The sequence below is a fragment of the Girardinichthys multiradiatus genome, chromosome 24, assembly GCF_021462225.1.
Source record: "Girardinichthys multiradiatus isolate DD_20200921_A chromosome 24, DD_fGirMul_XY1, whole genome shotgun sequence".
Classification (NCBI taxonomy): Eukaryota; Metazoa; Chordata; class Actinopteri; order Cyprinodontiformes; family Goodeidae; genus Girardinichthys; species Girardinichthys multiradiatus.
The window spans coordinates 19093224-19112444 of record NC_061816.1 but is presented as its reverse complement, the minus strand read 5'-3'; the positions used below and the strand labels follow the sequence as shown (position 1 = coordinate 19112444).

The 19221-nt window shown below is 41.0% G+C and overlaps 1 protein-coding gene and 1 long non-coding RNA gene across 3 annotated transcripts in view; one reads left to right on the top strand and one right to left on the bottom strand.

Annotated features, from left to right (window-relative positions):
* The window catches only part of LOC124861709 (transmembrane protein 47-like), a 49387-nt gene that overhangs the window by 23797 nt on the left and 6369 nt on the right, over positions 1 to 19221 (bottom strand). For both annotated transcript variants that reach the window (XM_047355632.1, XM_047355633.1), the window contains exons 2-4: positions 5617 to 5679; positions 4307 to 4399; positions 3188 to 3658 (exon numbers count right to left, since the gene is read on the bottom strand). In XM_047355632.1, coding sequence (XP_047211588.1) covers positions 3188 to 3658; positions 4307 to 4352 — 517 coding nt within the window. In that variant the 5' untranslated portion in view covers positions 4353 to 4399; positions 5617 to 5679. The remainder of the gene's footprint in view (positions 1 to 3187; positions 3659 to 4306; positions 4400 to 5616; positions 5680 to 19221) is intronic.
* LOC124861710 lies at positions 3510 to 13529 on the top strand. The gene is made up of 4 exons (XR_007036723.1): positions 3510 to 3645; positions 9087 to 9757; positions 10369 to 10390; positions 12893 to 13529. It is a non-coding gene; the product is annotated as an uncharacterized LOC124861710 (long non-coding RNA).

Sequence of the window (19221 nt, the reverse complement as noted above, 5' to 3'; positions counted from 1 at the left end):
GAGATCATTCAAATAAATGGTTTTTAGACCTTCATTATCTCTAAATCTATTTCAGCATCTAAGATCAGCCTCACTACCACTTGGTAAAATACTGCTGAATGTGACAACACATCTAAAGCAAGGGGATGATGGAAAAATAAAGAGTGAGACAGTATTTTTTTCCCTCCACACCTTCTTTGGTGTCAATAACATGTGGAATAATTACCTTCAGGTGAATGACACCACCCCAGAGAGCTGATGTTCTTTAGTAGCATTTGAATCATAAATAATCTTGTGAAGGAAACAGATTAGTCGTGCACTAAATCTGGCCTTTGTGGAAGAGTGGCAAAAAGGAAAGTCAAAGAATGTCAAGTTTAAAGTTTGCCACAACCCATGTAGGGGACCACAGCAAATATGTGAAGGAAGATGCTCCAAATATAAGCTTTGCAAATCACTCTGAAAACATTGCCCCAACTTTGAAACATGGTGGTGACAGCGTCATGCTGTGGGGATGCTTTTCTTTAGCAGGTACAGAAAGGATGACCAGAATAGATGGGAAGAGGAAAGGAGTAAAATACGGAACAATCCTAGAAGAAGACTTATTAGAGACTGCAAAGGTTGACCTTCCAGCAGGACACAACTCAATCTGGGATCTGTGAGACCTTTACTCTACTAAAAAAAAAAAAAAAAAACAACAATGAGTCATTTGTGTTATTTTTGTGTCGGCACAGAATCTGTATTTAGGGCAGGTCATTCTTTTCCAGGTCTAAATGGTAAATATTTAATTTATGCCAATCTAATCCAGATGAAAAGGCTGCCAAGCACTGAAAACTACAAATTGAAAATTAATCTTCAATTTCGAAAATGATTAAGAACTTACTTGAAAATGGTTTCATAGAAAGCAATAAATGCATTTGTAATTCCACAGAAGGGGAGACCCATTTTTTAAGCCCATGCTGTAACTAATCATTCTCTATGAATTCCTTTTTTCATAAAAGCTTGTCTGTTCCCTGTTGTACATTTCTAACTGGACAGATGTACATTTTTGTCTTCCACCTGCCAGGAAAGTGTGAATACGCTGATACCCTGCAGCAGAACAAGCATGCAACATTTTAGCAACAAACAAAGTAAAACGTTTTTCATCACATTACAACCACAAACTTCAATATATTTCAATGGGACCAAAGTAGGGTTGGGTTATACAACAATGGCCCAAGCTTTGATCATTGCACATGCTGAATGGCACAACTGTAAGCCTACCAAGACACGGCTGTCCTCCTAAACTGACAGGCATGGCAGGGAGAGCTTTATTCAGAACAACAGCTAAAAGGCCCATGGTTTCTCTGAAGGTGCTGCAGAGATGAACAGCTCTGGTGGGAGAATCTGTCAACAGGACATGCCCTCCACACTTAGAATTACCCTTTGCATGAAGGTTTCTAAACTTATCTTCAATAGTCGATATATATTCACTTTGTTAGAAAGCAAGAAGCAACAAGTGGCTTGGTCACAGGACAACAGCTGCTAAGGAGGCAGAGCAGGGGTCAGGAATGTGTCTCACACATTACAATAAGAAGGAATCAAAGAACATGGAGGCAGTAACAGACACACACAAGCTAACTATATTTTAGCATGACTGACCTTAATAGACACTTGAAGCAGTGACATAGCATGAATGTGGAGGTCCAACCAGGTTAATCATTCCAAAGTTCTTAGTCTGGAAAGGCTTTTGAAAGTTATGGCCATAAATTCATGCATGACCATGCATTAATGACAGGTAAATCTGTATTGGGAACCCTGTATAGGGTTTAAAATCTGACAAAGCAAGGAACTGAAAGGATGGAAAAAAAGGACACAATAGAGGAAAAGAAGAGAAGAACAAAACCAAAGAAATAAAGGAGTAAAAGAAAGGACACAGGCAAGGAAGAAGGTGAAGGACACAACTGAAAGAAGGACAAAGAGAGGTAGGATAAGGATGCAGGAACATCAGCAAGGGAAGATACAAGGAGTGAAATAAGAAAGGAATTAAGAAATGACATGAGGAAGGAACAAATGAAAAAAGGACGGAAGAAAGAAGACAGGTAGGAAGGTGGGAAGGAAGTATACGAGGAAGGAAGAAAGGAAGGGCACAAACACAAGTGCATTTTAAAAATGTGATAGGGAATAAAGTATGAAAATATACACATTTCTCCAGTCTTTTTTCTTTTTCCATACTTTCCATACTCCAGAGTTGGAAAAAACTAAAATCAAATTCCTGACTTTATTAGACATTGTAGGAATCCTGTCCACGTCTTGAGACTACAGGGACAAAACACTCAATCTATTACAGATAACTTTTTTAACAGTGATTCTGGTGGCAGTCTCAGCAGCACTGAATGTTTAAGAAATTCCAAAGCAGAAATTAGAAAATAAAACCCAATGAGAGGTAAATCTAAGTTTCATTGCCCATCATAAATAAAATAAATGTAGCTGCTCAGACGCCTTCAGTGTCTAGATGTGCAGGTATACCCTAACATTATTTGCAGATACGATACCTCAAAGGGGGGTGGATCAAAACGCATGCCACACTTTTCAGATTTTTATTTGTAAACCTACATTAAAACCATTTAGAATTTCCCTTTCACGTTACAATTATGCATTACTTTGTGTTGGTCGCTAAAAATGAAATCGAGATAAAATACACTGAAGCATGTGGTTCTAACATGACAAAATATTTGAAAGTTCTAGGGTTCCGTTTGCCATGTTATTTTATACAGCAACTATCACTGTGAAAGTGAGGGATCGAGCGTGTCCCTAACATGAAAGGTGTGAACTTTGAAAGAAACCTTAGGTGCAGCTTGTCAGAAACAAAAGCTTTCAACAATTATGATTCATTTTCATAGAGAAAAGAGATAAACTATCCCTAAGTCCTTTTGAGTGTAATTCCATCAGATGAGCTTCTCCCTGATAAAAGCTTCTCATTTCAGATCCAGAGTACCTAATGTGGAGCTCCCAGCAGAGGAGGAGATCAGAGACCGTCTGGAAGAGGCTTTGTTTCAGTTAGACTCATACATGTCAGGATGTCCATCTGTAGAGGTAAAGGAGCATCCTTTACTCGATCATGTTACAATAAGTCATAGATCACCTCCCTGCTACGTAAACAAGATCAGCCCTGTAGTAACAAGAAGAACAGAAGTGGAGCCAAACATCTTGACTGTTTCCGCCTGATTACCTGAGCCCAGCGTGCTGCTGCACTGCCACTTCTCATAGCTTCCCGGCTTCCAGCAGGACTCCCACAGGGACAGGTAGTACTGGTCGTCGGCGGTCACCCACGCCGGACTCATCACGGCTCCCACATCCAAGCAGAGCGCCAGGAAGACGCACACCAGCCCGACCAGCTTCAGCGGGGTCAGCGGGGAGCTGTGCGCCGACTCCTCCGTCTCCGTGACGGCCGATGACATGGCTGGGGCGGAGAGGCGAGGATGGCTCACAGCTGAAGCGGGAGGTGCATGCGTGGGAGAGAAGGTCTTTAGGTGTGCCTGGTTCTTACGGAGCGGCAATGAGAGAGTGAGACTGGAGTGCCGCAACTGCCTGCGATGCGCGCTGGACGGACGCTGAGCCTGAGGGGCACCGCTGCCGCCGCGCGGCGGGGACCTATCGCTGACGTCAACGGCTTCACAAGACCTGCAGGTGCGACAGGGTCCTAAAGAGAACACCAGAAATACACATAGGTATTAAATACATACATGGCCCGTTCAGACTAAAGCTGCAGCTCCAGATCTATGACTTATACCATCCAGTGTTCACCAAACAGCTTGGTTGAAGGATGGACTTCCACTGCAGAATTTCACATTTGAATAATAAACAGTGATCAAAAAAGGGCACTGGAGAAAAAGGGCAAATTCTGCTTTAAGGTGAGATGACATCAGGCACAAGAATCAAGCTGGCATTAGTAAACACTTTTCTGGTCAGTCCTCTTCCCAAAACACTTCCATGTGTTTAAGTATGGCAGATTTTCTTAAATTCCATATCTGTTTACACGTGGTTGAAATGATTCAGTTCAAAGGAATTTGATGAAAAGTATGCAAATAAAGAGGTAAAAAAGAAACTAACAAAAAATATATGTCACAATCACAAACTTCAGTGTATGTTTTTGGGATTTTGTGTGATAGATTATCACAAAATATGACATAACTGTAAAGTGAAAGGAATTTGACACATGCTTTTCAACATGTTTTTGCAGTTAAACATCTGAAGTCTGGCATGCATTTTTATTCAACCCCTTACGGTGATACCCTCAAATAAATATCTGTTGTCCTTTCAAGGACAACTAATAGAGAGATTCCTTCACCTGAGCTGTGGGTCTCTGCAGCTCCTCTAGAGCATCTTGGTTGCATCTCTGATTAATGTTCTCCTTGCCTGGTCTTTCAGTTTAGGCATAAACCTGTAGAATCCAAAAAGCCGTTTGTGTATATGTTCAGAGCTGTGATCATTTGAATAAATATAACATAACTTTAAATAATTATATACTACTGGAGTTTTTGGAGGGAGTTTTTAAATTGTAAAATCACCATTTTACTTCTACTTCTATGTTTTCATATAAAGAAAAAAACCTCAAAGTTTTACAAAAAGAGACTAACTTCATTTTCTTTAATTAATTAATCCATGTTTCACGACTTAATGAAAAAAATACATTTTTGCATTATCATTCCGTTGTGGTCATTCTATGCAAATATAGCATTACAACACAGAAAACCCTCTAAAACCAGCATTTTTTATTTTTTTAAATATTATTCAGTTCCTTATTATTTTAGACTAAAGTATTCAGAGCCACTGTAGAGAGATTAAATAGTCACTTGCAGGCTGCAGTTTGCAGAAACCGTGTACCATCTTCCACTTCAGTTATGCACAATGTTGTGATCGCTTGTCACATAAAAATCTCAATAAAATAGATTACATTTTCATTTGTAATGTGACAAAATGTGAAAAGGTTCAATCGAAATGACAACTGTACCAGATATTTATCTTCTTTTTTAGTGATACTGCCTTGTTTCAACTCCATCTCTTTTACTCCTTTCTACTGCCCTCATTTTCCCTTTGTTCTGCTCCCCTGCCTTCCTTCGTTTCTCCCTTCATCATCCCTTGATATTGCAGTGATGAGAAGTAAACAAGGCCATCTTTTCCCATCCATCAGTCTCTCCTTTCCGGTCAGATAAACATATGGATAGCTCTGTCTCCTTGAACCTGAGCACTCCTGCTTTCTTGGCCTCCCTGCACCATCTCTCTGCATGATCGTTGGATGTGCCGTTAGTATGCAGAGGAAACAATCATATTTCTCTATGTGCCTCGCTGTTCCTCCGCGATGGGTTTGGTCACCGTATTTGCTATGCCTATTTCAACAGAAAGTTTCTGCTGTGATGTTTCTAGATAAGATTTTCCTATTTCCTGGAATTTGGCAAATGTTTGCCAGGAATGCTAAAGGACATTTGGCTCTCATCGACTTTCTTTGTTGTTTAAGTAAGACTGAGGTGTGTTTGCGCTCATTAGCAACCTGCAGTATGAATCATTCTTCACAAAGATGAATGCAATGCCACCACACTTCATCCAACCATCAAAACACTTCCTAATTTAAATACGTAAGTGAGACATTGGCACTCTCACCTGTTTGTCTTCTTCCAGAGACAAGTGTGCAACCCTGGATGCCCTGTGTGCCAGAATCACAGCCTGTGAAACATGAGACACAGCCACATAACAGCTTAGAGATGGCTGCAGAATACTGTGCTTTGTCTTTGATGAGCTGAACCAATTCACAGGTGAAACATCTGCTGTGTGGTTTGGGTTTTAGGGTAGACTCAAATGCAGGAAAGCAGATGCAGAAAGGTGAAGTTAAGTGTTTTAAATAAAGAAATAATCAAGTAGCCTACTTACACACTGATGAACGGATGACATGAAGAGAAAAGAACACATCGTACCAGCATGGAAAAAATGAGGCAAAGCAACGGAAGAATCTAGCAAGGAACAATGAGAAGAATGAGGCTTAAATACAGTCAGCCCAGGTAGGAGAAATGCCAGGCTAACCAGAAGGGTAATCAGAGGAAAAAACAGCTAAGGACAGTGAAAGCAGGGAGCTGAGGGAGAGGGAGAAACAATTAACAGAGGAGCAGAATGGAGATAAATAAACCACCACAATAAACAAAGAAATAAGTATACAAAGGAATGCACTAAAATGGCAACACAGCAGGAAAATAAAGAAAACAGACATGAAAGAAACTCAAAACTCTGCTTGCTTTTTTTATAGGATCCAGTAAGTTTCATCTTTTGTACAAACTATTTCATAGATTCAAAACAACAGATTTTTTTAAACCCCCACACACAGGATGAAGAATATGCTTTGACATCAAAATCAGTCGGAGCCTGGATAGTTAATGGGCTCCCCATTATCCATAATACGGCAAAATAGGTCTTTGGTGTTTGGACCATGCACAAAACTTCCAAATAAAGGTTCTGATAGTTTATTATTTATATAATTGATACAATGAAAATCATCTCACCACACAGCTGCCAATCACTCTTGCAAATCGTTTCTAATATTCAGGGCTTTGGCACATAGTAATGGCCATTAAAATAGAGCTCCCGGCTAAAAGGAAGGAACCACATCTCCAAATTGCACCTATCCTCTGTTGTGCTGGTTGCTTGGAGACCTAAGGAAGTTCTAAGGTTTTCAGGTTGCAGTTTGAGTGCGGTATATACATGTCAGACTGTAAAAATGATCACTGGGCCCTCTTTGGAAAGGGTTAAAGTACAGAATAGTTGTAGATAACGGGTTCTATGAGGACTAATACGTAGAACTCATATAAAGATAAAGGAACAGCAATGGCCTTTTTTTTCGGAATTTGTTTAATTTGATGTTAATTGTAAAATGTTGAAGATCCTCAACAGCACTTTTTTGGAGAGTGTTTTTATATTTTCTTTGTTACCTGCTGGTTTGGCAACCTAACACAAGCCCGAAATAACACATTGAGGGAAATAGTAACTACTGTCAGTTAGCTGCTGGGTATTAGTTTGAATAACAGAGAGCACATCTAAACACAAAGCAAAAAAGTATTATTGCTAAACAAAAGCATCTAATTTTTATTGCTTTTAAACTTTTACCCTTGAATAGACGTTACTGCTTCCAAAACCTTTAAACAACTAGACAGAAGGGCTTCATTCCAAAAAGAAATAGATTCTCAAACATCAGTTCACTGTACTCCAATAACCTCCACAAACACCCGATTTCAATCCAATAGAGCACCTTTGGGATGTGGTGGAATGAGAGATTACGATCATGGATGTTCAGCCAAAAAAGCAGTTTCTGTATCATACTATCATTTCAATATGGATCAAAATCTCTATGCGATGTTTCAGATATCTTATTGAATCTATGCCATGAAGAATGAAGGCAATTTTAGGACAAAGGCATTCCAATTAAATCTTGAGGGATCGCAACTATCATGGGAAGATGCTGACATAAAGAGTATGATGAGGATTTGATTGGAGTCTCTTATGACACCTTTTTCGTCCTTTAAATGTTTTTTTGTTTTTTTAGATAAGCCTCTGCGGGAGTCACCAGTAGAAACATGAGCGAGTACAGGTGTTGAGGTTTATATTGGACTTCAGTGGCCCACTAACCTATGTATTTAGTTACTGCGAGGATTCATGACACTCAGAAAACGATGCTGTCTAGAAGTCTAGCTCACAGAATAAGGAGCTAGGACTGACGTATTTTTTAGCCTTGAGCGAAAGGTCAGACTTGTTTTTTAAAAAAACTATATGATTCACTCTCAGCCTTCACCAGTTCTAGACATAGGCTATAAAGGAGATTCATCCATTGAATACTTACATATCTTTGCCTTTTAAAAATATATAATTCATTAACCTCACCTATTCTTATATTCTGAAAGATTTCTTACATAAGTTGTTTTTAATCCACATAACTGTATAGATCTTAAAAATGAGTTCCACAGACTTGCAGTAAAAAAGATTAGATTCAATCTTTTAAACAGTTCTCCCAGGATTTCTTTCTAAAAGATAGATTCAATTAAAGGCCTATCATTTAATATATTAATCTTTTTACCAGCTGCAGAGGTTTTCTTTGACCTGTCCTCTATATCAGATATTTTTTCTCATTAAACTGATTAAATCTTTAAGGTACAGCTTGCATATGCCTGCTTTGTTGTACATCAGATTGCCTTAGTTCATTAGCTCAGTCCACACATCATTTTGTTATTTCAAAACTTTCTGATCTCATTTTCGGCATCATTAACTCATAGCCATGATAAAAAACACATACCACCAATTTCTAATGCTATGATATATTAATTCAACATCACTTGTTAGATGTGAGTTAAAACAACTGGGTATATAAAATCTTTAAAATATTATATTTTACAGTTAGGAACACAAATATTTACCTATAGAAATAATATTATAATAAGGAAGAAATTGTTGCTGTTAGCCATCTTATATAGGGTCACTAAACCAACCTTTACAATATCTATCAAAAATATTTACACACCCTGAACTTTCTATTCTGTTACAATCACAAACATTAGTACATTAGCTACTTATATCTAAAATACTTTGTGGAGAAGAAAAATAACAGTGTACATCGTTCCTAACAGACTCCCTCTTGTGAAACATGGTAGTGGCAGCATCATGATGTAGGGATGGCCAATACAGAGGAAAAAAGCCTGCTACAAGGTGCGAAAGACTTGAAACTATGGAGAATGTTTACCCTCCAGGAGCACAATGTCCCTGAACATACAACCAGTGCTATAACAGATTGGTTAGATTGGCAAATGTAAGGGTTCCATTCATTAGTTTTTGTTATCTCTGGTGTTTCCAAGCTTCACATTTAAAGCTTGACCCATAAGCGTTGATATCTGACTGTCTGACATTAAATTAGACTAAACATTTTAAGCTTCACGTCAGTTAAGACTAACAAAAGTATTTCTATTTGCTAAGTGCCAGACTAAAGAGGATTTTTTTTTTTTTACCATAATCTTCAAATTTGGAAGTTTACATGCACTAAGTGTCGGGGTCTGGGTTCAGTGTGTGTTTTTGTGATGTGCTTGCAACTTTGTTTTCAGTTTTCAGATGGTGCTGGAGTTTCTCAGGTGTGCTGGTGACAGGTGCAACTGATCTGATGATTGCACGGAGGAGTTCTTAAGCAGGAGGCTGTCAGCACTTCGATGCCAGAGTGTTTGTCTTCAGTGGTAACAAGCTCAGCCACTTCTAAGCTATGCTTTGTTTTTGTTACAAGCTGACTTTGTGTATTTTCCTTCGCAAGCTAAAACATGAATCTTTGATTACCTTGCTGAACACTGACTTCGGTTCCAGAAGTTTCTGGACGATCAAGATTACTTACGTTTTAAGGACTGCGTTTCCTGACTCCTGCCATTCATCTGGCCTAGGATCAAGCTGGCAGCTTCCTGTTTTCTCTTCCGTCTTCTGAACCAAGGCATTAGCGTACCCTGTCCACCCTCCAACGCAAGTACCTGAACATTGAATTAACTCCTGGTCCCACTAAGCTCGCTCAACAGCATCAGTGAAACCATCTGGACTACTACTCTTCGTAAACCTGGTCCCTGAATCCCTCTACCCCTGGTGACCTGACTGCACTTATTTAGTAATCCATTTTCCTGATTACTATAGTTACCTTTCGTTAGTTCTGCAACATCATAGTTCTTTGTTTCACCAGTTCTCTTCCCCCTCTTTCCATACGGTTGGCGATTCACCTGTTCACGTTCCTGATTTTGCTGTAAGTAAAACACCTTTCACTGATTCAGTAGTTCTTCAGAGTGTTCTTCTGTATGTGGGTCAGATCTATTCTGAAAATAATGACACTAAGATTACTATGACTTTAAAAGACTTTGAAAATATCCAGATGACTCATAACATTTGAATTTAATGGAGGCTCACCTTATGATGATCTGCAGATGTTTGTTTTTGTTCTCACTTTGTTTATGGAAAGATACCCAAAAATTATATGCAAATCACTTTAAAGGCAGTTCTACCAAATACTTAATAAATGTATGTAAACTTCCTAGTTAAAAGTAAAAAAACAGACCTTTTAAATAGGAAGTCTAATCTAAATTTAATGTCAGAGGAAAAAAGGTATCATTTTATAGTGTATGTAAACATTTAGTTTCAATTGTTTCTACTATTAACTCATATCAAAATTTTGTATTTATACCTTTATAAAATCCCAGGATAAAAAGGACTGAGAATTCTAAATGCTGAAATTGAGATTTTCACATGAAAAATATGAAGGAATGATTTAAAATGGCCCAGTCAAAGTCCAGACCTACAGTGCTGTGAGAAAACATTCCCTCTAACAGATTGTCTTTTTCTGCTTTTTCCGTGTTTCAGATCATTGAAGAAATATTATCAGGTAAAGAACATACATGCTACTTTGTAAAGAGTTTGTGATTTTAATTTGACAAAATGTGAAAAGGTTCAAGGAGTTTGTGTAAAGCAAAAAAAAACTGCCGCTTCTCTTTACACCCAGAAAGAGCTAAGCAATGCATTCTGACTTCCTGTGCAGAAGAAATGTGTATTGTGGTATAACTTCAAAACCTCCAAGTCTACTGTCCTGAAAAGACTGTGTAGTACACAGAACTAAAACTGAGTGAAGTGAGTAAAACTGGAGTTTGGCTTCACACTGCATCATCCAGAGAACAGTGATATTTACTGTCTGGTAAAACTGTAGAAATCGACACATCTGCCATTTTCCTTAAAATCTGTAGAGACAGAGGGATTGATGGGGGGGGGGGGAAATCGGATTTAGAGTCTGGTGTGACTCTTTCATCTATCAGGTTTGGCAGAAAGTGTTAATATCTGTCAAAAGGAAATGACTTCAGTTCTATGTTTATGACTTAAGACTAACAATTAATATTCCATTACTGATGTGAGATTAATTAAAACGTGTATGTGTGTGACAGTCTACAGTAGGCTGATCAATGAGGTGCACCAGGTTGTGAGAATTTCAGCTTTCATTGGTTTTCAGCTTAGATCAGGATGTTTAAGCGTCACAGTCAGAAGTCTCTGCAGTGACATTAAACATTTCAGTAGTTTTTATAAGCAAAGACACCAAATTTATGTTAAGACTACATTTTCTTGTGTCCATTTTTCATACCCTTTTTTTTTTTTTTCTTCTCTGTGTCATGCTGGATAACTTCTGGGCCAGAAGTCAATAGAAACAAAGGAAAAAAAAACATCAAAAACATCATGGCCACATGTGGAAAAGTAATGACCCCCTTTGTTAATTAAATGTGGATCAAATGCCACTTGCTCTGGTTTTTGATTTAATTTTAGTAGTCACAGCCAGGTCTGCTGATTGCCAGACTTGCAGAACTAGAGATTATGTTGTTTTGCTTCGGTTTTGGTGTCTCTGTGGATTTGTTTGAATCCAACTTATTTCCATTGTCACTGCCTGGCAGTTTCCAGATCAACTGTTGCTGCATTTGGGTTCTTTACTGTGTATGGACATTGCCAGGCTAATTTATATTTGCCCGAACATCTGAAATACTGGGAAACATTTTGTTTTATATATATTTTTAGGATTTCTTCCCAAATCCTGAAAAGATTTAAATCTCTTTCCAAATATGGTTTTTCAACCCCCTTTGAATCTTAGTCCAATAAATGAAATCCAATGCAATGGCTTGCCTTCAAAGGTCACCTTATTCGAACATAAGATCTGAATAAAATACACTGTAGTTTCTGGATGTAATATGACAAAATGTAAAACAGTAAAGAGATGTTATTACTTTAAACAAATACTTAAATCGTGGCAAGCTTAATTTCTTTACATCTTTGCTTTGCTTCATGTAATGTTAAGGAAGGTCAAAACATCGGGTGATTGGTAACCGGTGTGGGTACAACTCTGACCCTGTTTTTAATGCTGACGATATGTGCATGTACATTTGAAATCAGTAGAAACCCAGTTTGTAAATGACATCCCAACTGATTAAGATCAAATCTAAAACCCGGATTATAAAACAGAAGAAGAAAGGTGAAACTCACCAACCACACTAAAACCCTTACTCCTTCATAATACCTGGGGTTATTATTGCCATTGTTCTCTAAGAAACTCCCAATGAGGATCTCAGCCATATTTATCCTCTCGCTCACTTCATTCCTGCTAGTGATACTAACAGTTGTGACTCTGTTCACACAACAGAATCCACCATGGCTTCGGTCCAGCTACTGTGAGTGTAGGATCCATGACTCTGATCAGGGTCTTTGTTTCCATCAAATGGTTTTGACGCAGCACCAAACTGATTAGCTGATGACTGAGATGCTATTTTACCAGGTGCCATGTTTTCCACGGATTTAGCTGGGAGGGAAAAAGAAATTCAAGCCTTAAAACCTGTTTTCTGGCTAAAACAATTCATCCGTATCTTTGGTCTTCCGTATGAAATATCTTCATTTTAATTGCCACTTATATCGTACTGTTTCACAGCTAATGCCACAATGTGATTGTGATTTGAATCACCATACAATGCAGTTCTCAGTTTAAAGTTCTCCCTTTACAAAAGTTCACGCGTTTCCAATGGGATCACTTGTTCCACAAGTGGTAACAACAAAAAAATGGATCTCGATCAGCCAGTATCCACTTGAAGGAAACACCTTGAAAAGGAAAAACTATTAAAAAACTTTTTTTACAGTGTGTAAAATTCCACATTTGTAAATTTGTCCTAAAAGCTCGTTCAGCAGAGATTAGTTGCAGCATCCTGTATATAAAACTTAAGGAAGCACAAAGATAACCATATAATGAAGAGATATGCATTTTTCATCGTTAAGAAAACTACAGTGTAGCTTAAAATATATACTTACAAGCATTTTAACTTATGTAATAGTTTTCTAACTAATTAAATTTTTTTTTTTTTTGCAGGACCAGGGGCCTTTAGTTTTCCCAGTAATTAAACAGGAAACGAGGATGGAAATACATGCAACAAATGTCACCGGGGCTCGAACTCAGGACAGCCATGTCAAGGATTAAGGCCTCTGTATATGGGTTGCACGCTTAGCCCCCTACACCACCAGTGCTGCACCCTGATTTCTGCAACTCTTTCGTGAACTTTCACTTGATAAAGTTTCAGAAATGGCAACAGTTAAAATCAGCTGGAAACATGAGGCCATATCAAGAACTCAGAGCTACGTTCACCATGCGTCTTTTAATGTGCTGCATTAATTCAGTTATTTTATACTTCTTTGGACAGATGTTTTACTGCTTGAAGTGTCATTACAACATCTTAAGTGTAAACATTGATTCATGTCTATGAATCCGTTTTATTTTATATGCAACAAATCATACAAATGAGCCACAAGGACCTGGAAGGATGAACGAATGGCAGGTACTAATTTGCAGTTATAGAGGTGGTAAATTAGAGTGATGAACAGCTTGTTTGCAAGCTCTGCATGATGATTTGTACTGTTTAACAGGCCCAGTGAATCTTCTTTAATTGTTTATGCAACCTCACTTTATTGACTCCAATCACATTAATGAGCTAGGTCATAAATTTGAAACATCTGTACATGGTCATGGTTGAAATTGTTTGTGTGGCTACAACTTACCTTCCAGGAGTATTCACACCCCTAAACCTTTTTATGGTTTGTCACATAACTTTCGGTCTATATTGGGATTTTATATAACAGCCTTTCTACTGGTGACGCTTCGGCTGTATGGACTGGTCTGAGAAACCTGACTGCCTATAGGAGCCCCCCCCCCACCCCACCCATCCTGAATAGTCCTCGCCTGGCTAATCGTCTGAATGGCTTCTACTGCAGATATGACAGGAAGCCGTTCACACCCAAACCAACTCCTCCACATCCCATTCAGGAGCACATTCCTCCCATAAAGTAACCAACCCCCTACCTCCAGATCCTCTGCCTGCGATAAAGATCTCTGAGGAAGATGTAAACAGGCTCTTTCAGCGCATGAAAATAAAGAAAGCTGGAGGACCTGATAACATCTCCCCATCATGTCTGAAAGCCTGCGCACATCAACTTGCTCCGATCTTCACACGGATCTTCAACAAGTCACTGGAGAAATGTGAGGTCCCCTCCTGCCTCAAACGATCCACCATCATCCTGGTTCCCAAGAAACCCATCATCGTAGGATTAAATGACTACAGGCCTGTAGCCCTGACGTCTGTGGTCATGAAATCCTTTGAGCGGCTGGTGTTGAAGCACCTGAAAGACATCACAGGCCCCCTGTTTGACCACCTGCAGTTTGCTTACCGAGCAAACAGGTCGGCAGATGATGCTGTTAACTTAGGTCTACACTTCATCCTGCAACACCTCGACCGTCCAGGGACGTACGCCAGGATCCTGTTTGTAGACTTCAGCTCGGCCTTCAACACTATCATACCAGACATCCTCCACCAGAAGCTCACCCAGCTCAACGTCCCAGCCTCCACCTGTCAGTGGATCAACAGCTTCTTGACGGACCGACAGCAGCAGGTGAGACTGGGGAGCATCTTCTCCGGATCCAGATCAGTAAGTACTGGTGCCCCCCAGGGCTGTGTTCTATCCCCACTCTTTTTCTCCCTCTATACAAATGACTGCACCTCACTGGACTCGTCCGTGAAACTCCTGAAGTTTGCAGATGACACCACTGTCATTGGACTGATTCAGGACGGTGATGAGTCTGCATACAGACAGCAGGTGGATCGGCTGGTACATTGATGTTGTCAGAACTACCTGGAACTCAACCCACTCAAGACTGTGGAAATGGTGGTGGACCTTTGGAGAACACCACCCCCATACACCCCCCTCACCATCCTCAACAACACTGTATCGGCCGTGGACCACTTCAGGTTCCTAGGAACCACCATCTCTGAGGACCTGAGATGGTCTTCACACATAGACACTGTTCGAAAGAAGGCCCAGCAGAGACTGTACTTCCTGAGGCAACTCAAGAAGTTCAACCTTCCACAGGAGCTGCTGGTCATCTTCTACACTGCCATCATTCAGTCTGTCCTGTCTTCATCCATCTCAGTGTGGTTTGGCTCATCCACAAAACAGGACAGGTCCAGACTGCAACGAATAATCAGGAATGCAGAGAGAATAATCAGGGCTGACCTTCCCTCCATCCAGGACTTATACAGGTCTAGGGTCAGGAAAAGAGCTGCTAAAATCTCTGCAGACCCCACACACCCTGCACATAAACTGTTCAGAGCTTTACCTTCAGGCCGCCGCTACAGAGCACTGTTTACTAAAACCAGCCGCCACAGAGACAGTTTCTTCCCCCAGGCTGTTTCTCTGTTGAACATTCAATAGAGTACCAAACACCCTCATACTGAAGTTGCAAATCCACCTTTGTGTGTGTGTGTGTGTGTGTATGTGTATTTATGGACATAATGATATATGCAGAAAAACAAAAGAACAAAAGAAACCCAGAGAGCAAAGTGTACCGGAGTCAAATTCCTTGTTTGTTGTATGTACGAACTTGGCAATAAAGCTGATTCTGATTCTGACCAACATAAAGTGACACTGAAATGGAGGAAAACAGATTTGTGGTTTGAACTTTTTCACCAATAAGTATTTGAAAAGTATGGCATGTATTTGTATCCACCACCCAACTCACTCCCTACCTATAGCCTCAAGTTTTTTGGGCATGTCTCTACGAGCTTTGACTGTTTGCATCAATCTCCTGCTGGAAGGTAACTCTCTGCCTCAGTCTCAAGTCTTTTTCAGCCTCTAACAGGCTTTCTTCCAGGACTACCCTATATTCAGCTCATCCACCTTTCCCTTAGTTAAAGAAAAGCATCCCCATAGCATGATGTAGCCACTACCATGTTTCACAGTGGTGATGGAGTGCTCTGGGTGATGCATAGTGTTAATTCTTTGCCACACTTGGCTCGTTTGCCAAAAAAGTTTCACTTTTGCCTCATCTGACAGGAGGAACTTACACCGAAAGAAATTATGTTTGTTTGAATAATGCTGTGCAATTCAAATTAAACATATTTTGTCTGGAATATGTTTTGATTGTACATAAAATTAACATTTTGGGATTATATTTAAGTCTTTAGGTTGTAATGTAGTTGATTTTTTATTTTGATTGTGCTAGAATATATTTAAAAAAAAGTAATTCAATCTTCAGCTCAACATTTTAGTTTACCTCATCAGAGCACTTTACTTTGTAATTGAGTTTGTAGATGTTAGGAGATTTCTTTATCATATTCCAAGAAACCAAATCAAAATAGCCCCATAGTCTCATTTATTAATGTTGCCACATTTCATAAACAATGTTTTTGTTAAATTAAGTCACTAGAATGTAGCTTTCTGATTATTTATAAATCCTACTTGCAGCAAACAGCTTTGCAGTGAGGCCCCATCATGCTTCTAAGTTTCCAACCTCAGGGATGGCTTTACCTCGACCCTAAATACCCGTTTTATTGTTGTGCGATGCTTCCTCTTGCATAACTCCCATTAAAGTCAGACATGTGTTATACAGGCATGTGCTTTCACATCAACAGTACCAAGTCTGTGAATCGCACCATGTTGTTCATTCTCATTTCCACAGTCAGGAGCATACTAAACTAAATTTCTAATGTTTAAACATAGCAAACCTCTGTCAAAATGCTGAGTAATAATGTTCTTATCATGTGCACCTGATGTGATATTCCGAGGTGTAATTTTAGCCATCTTATGTGGCTATAAATGTAGGGGTTACAATTTACAGACATATTGTTTATGTATATGATTAGATTTGTTCAGTGATGTCCAAATATCACCGTTACACCACCATCAGAGACGCTTATCACGCCGTCCCACGTGCTGCACTGGGCCAATCCGACCACATCATGGTCCACCTGATTCCTGCATACAGGCAGAAACTAAAGCTCTGCAAACTTGTTGTGAGGACGACAAGGAAGTGGAGCAGTGAGGCTGTGGAGAATCTCCAGGCGTGTTTAGGCTGTACAGACTGGGATGTGTTCAGGACTACTACCAACAGTCTGGACGAGTACACAGAGGCTGTGACTTCCTACATCAGCTTCTGTGAGGACAGCTGTGTACCATCATGCACCAGGGTGAGTTACAACAACGACAAACCCTGGTTCACAGCCAAACTCAGAAGGTTAAGACTGGATAAGGAAGAGGCCTTCAGGAGTGGGGACAAAAACATACAGAGAGACTAAGTACAAGTTTGGCAAGGCAGTGAAAGAAGCCAAATGACTGTACTCTGAGAAGCTCCAAATCCAGTTCTCAGCCAACGACTCTGTGTCTGTCTGGAAAGGGCTCAGGCAGATCACCAACTACAAGCCGAAAGCCCCCCACTCCATCAACGACCGACGCCTCGCCAACGACCTGAACGAGTTCTACTGCCGCTTTGAAAGACAAAGGGACAGTCCTGCAACCATCCCCCATAACACCCCCCAAAAGCTGCAGCCACAATCCACCACCCCCACCTCCCTATCCTCAAGAGGGGCCTTGGCACCTCCAACCCCCACCCTGAAGTTCCCCCCCACCAGCCCCCTACCCACGCCGGGGACGGCTCTTTCCATCCAGGAGAGGGACGTCAACAAACTCTTCAGGAGACAGAACCCCTGGAAAGCTACTGGACCGGATTCTGTCTCACCAGCCAGCCTGAAGCACTGCACTGATCAGCTGTCTCCAGTCTTCACAGACATTTTTAACACCTCACTGGAGACATGTCATGTGTCAGCCTGCTTCAAGTCCTCCACCATCGTCCCTGTTCCCAAGAAGCCAAGGACAACAGGGCTTAATGACTTCAGACCCGTCGCCCTGACCTCTGTGGTGATGAAGTCCTTTGAGCGCCTTGTGCTCTCACACCTAAAAGACATCACCGACCCCCTCCTGGACCCCCTGCAGTTTGCCTACAGAGCCAACAGGTCTGTAGATGATGCAGTCAACCTAGCCCTTCACTTCATCCTCCGGCACCTGGACTCCACAGGAACCTACGCCAGGATCCTGTTTGTGGATTTCAGCTCTGCCTTCAACACCATCGTCCCAGTTCTGCTCCAGGAGAAACTCTCCCAGCTGAGTGTGCCCGACTCCACCTGCAGGTGGATCACTGACTTCCTGTCTGACAGGAAGCAGCGCGTGAGGCCGGGGAAGCACGTCTCCGACTCCCTGACCATCAGCACCGGTTCCCCCCAAGGCTGTGTTCTCTCTCCTCTGCTCTTCTCCCTGTACACCAACAGCTGCACCTCCAGTCACCAGTCTGTCAAGCTTCTGAAGTTTGCGGACGACACCACCCTGATCGGACTCATCTCTGATGGTGACGAGTCCGCGTACAGATGGGAGGTGGACCATCTGTTGGACTGGTGCAGCCAGAACAACCTTGAGCTCAACGCTCTAAAGACAGGGGAGATGGCTGTGGACTTCAGGCAGAACCCAGCCCCACCTGCCCCCATCACCCTCTGTGACTCCACAATTGACACTGTGGAATCTTTCCGCTTCCTGGGAACCATCATCTCCCAGGATCTCAAGTGGGAGCCAAACATCAGCTCCCTCATCAAGAAAGCCCAGCAGAGGATGTTCTTCCTGCGGCAGCTGAAGAAATTCAAGCTGCCAAAGACTATGATGGTGCACTTCTACACAGCCATCATTGAGTCCATCCTCACCTCCTCCATCACCATCTGGTACGCCGCTGCTACAGCCAAGGATAATGGCAGGCTGCAGCGTGTCATTCGGTCTGCTGAGAAGGTGATTGGCTGCAGTCTACTGTCGCTCCAGGAACTGTACACCTCCAGGACCCTGAAGTGGGCAGGGAAGATTCTGGCTGATCCCTCCCACCCCGGTCACAGACTCTTTGAGACTCTCCCCTCTGGCAGGAGGCTGCGGTCCATCTGGACCAAATCCTCACGCCACAAGAACAGTTTTTTCCCTTCTGCCACCAGCCTTGTTAACAAAGCCCGGAAACCACCCTGACACTCTCCCTTTCCCCCACACCCCCCCTTTTTTGCTGACAGGACACCTGTAACCTGTAACTCTATGTGTTACATTAACGCTCAGCTTGGACTCCTGCTTTACTTGCACTGCCATAATTGCACAATGATCACCTGCACTGTTGTACCGCTCTCGCATCTTATACTGCTCTACATTTACTCTCACTCACTTAAAACTGCGCACATATATTTATTATATTGTAGATATGTTTATACTATTTAATTTGTATTGTATTGCACCGACTACGCCAAAACAAATTCCTTGTATGTCCAAAAACGTACTTGGTAATAAAGCATTTCTGAT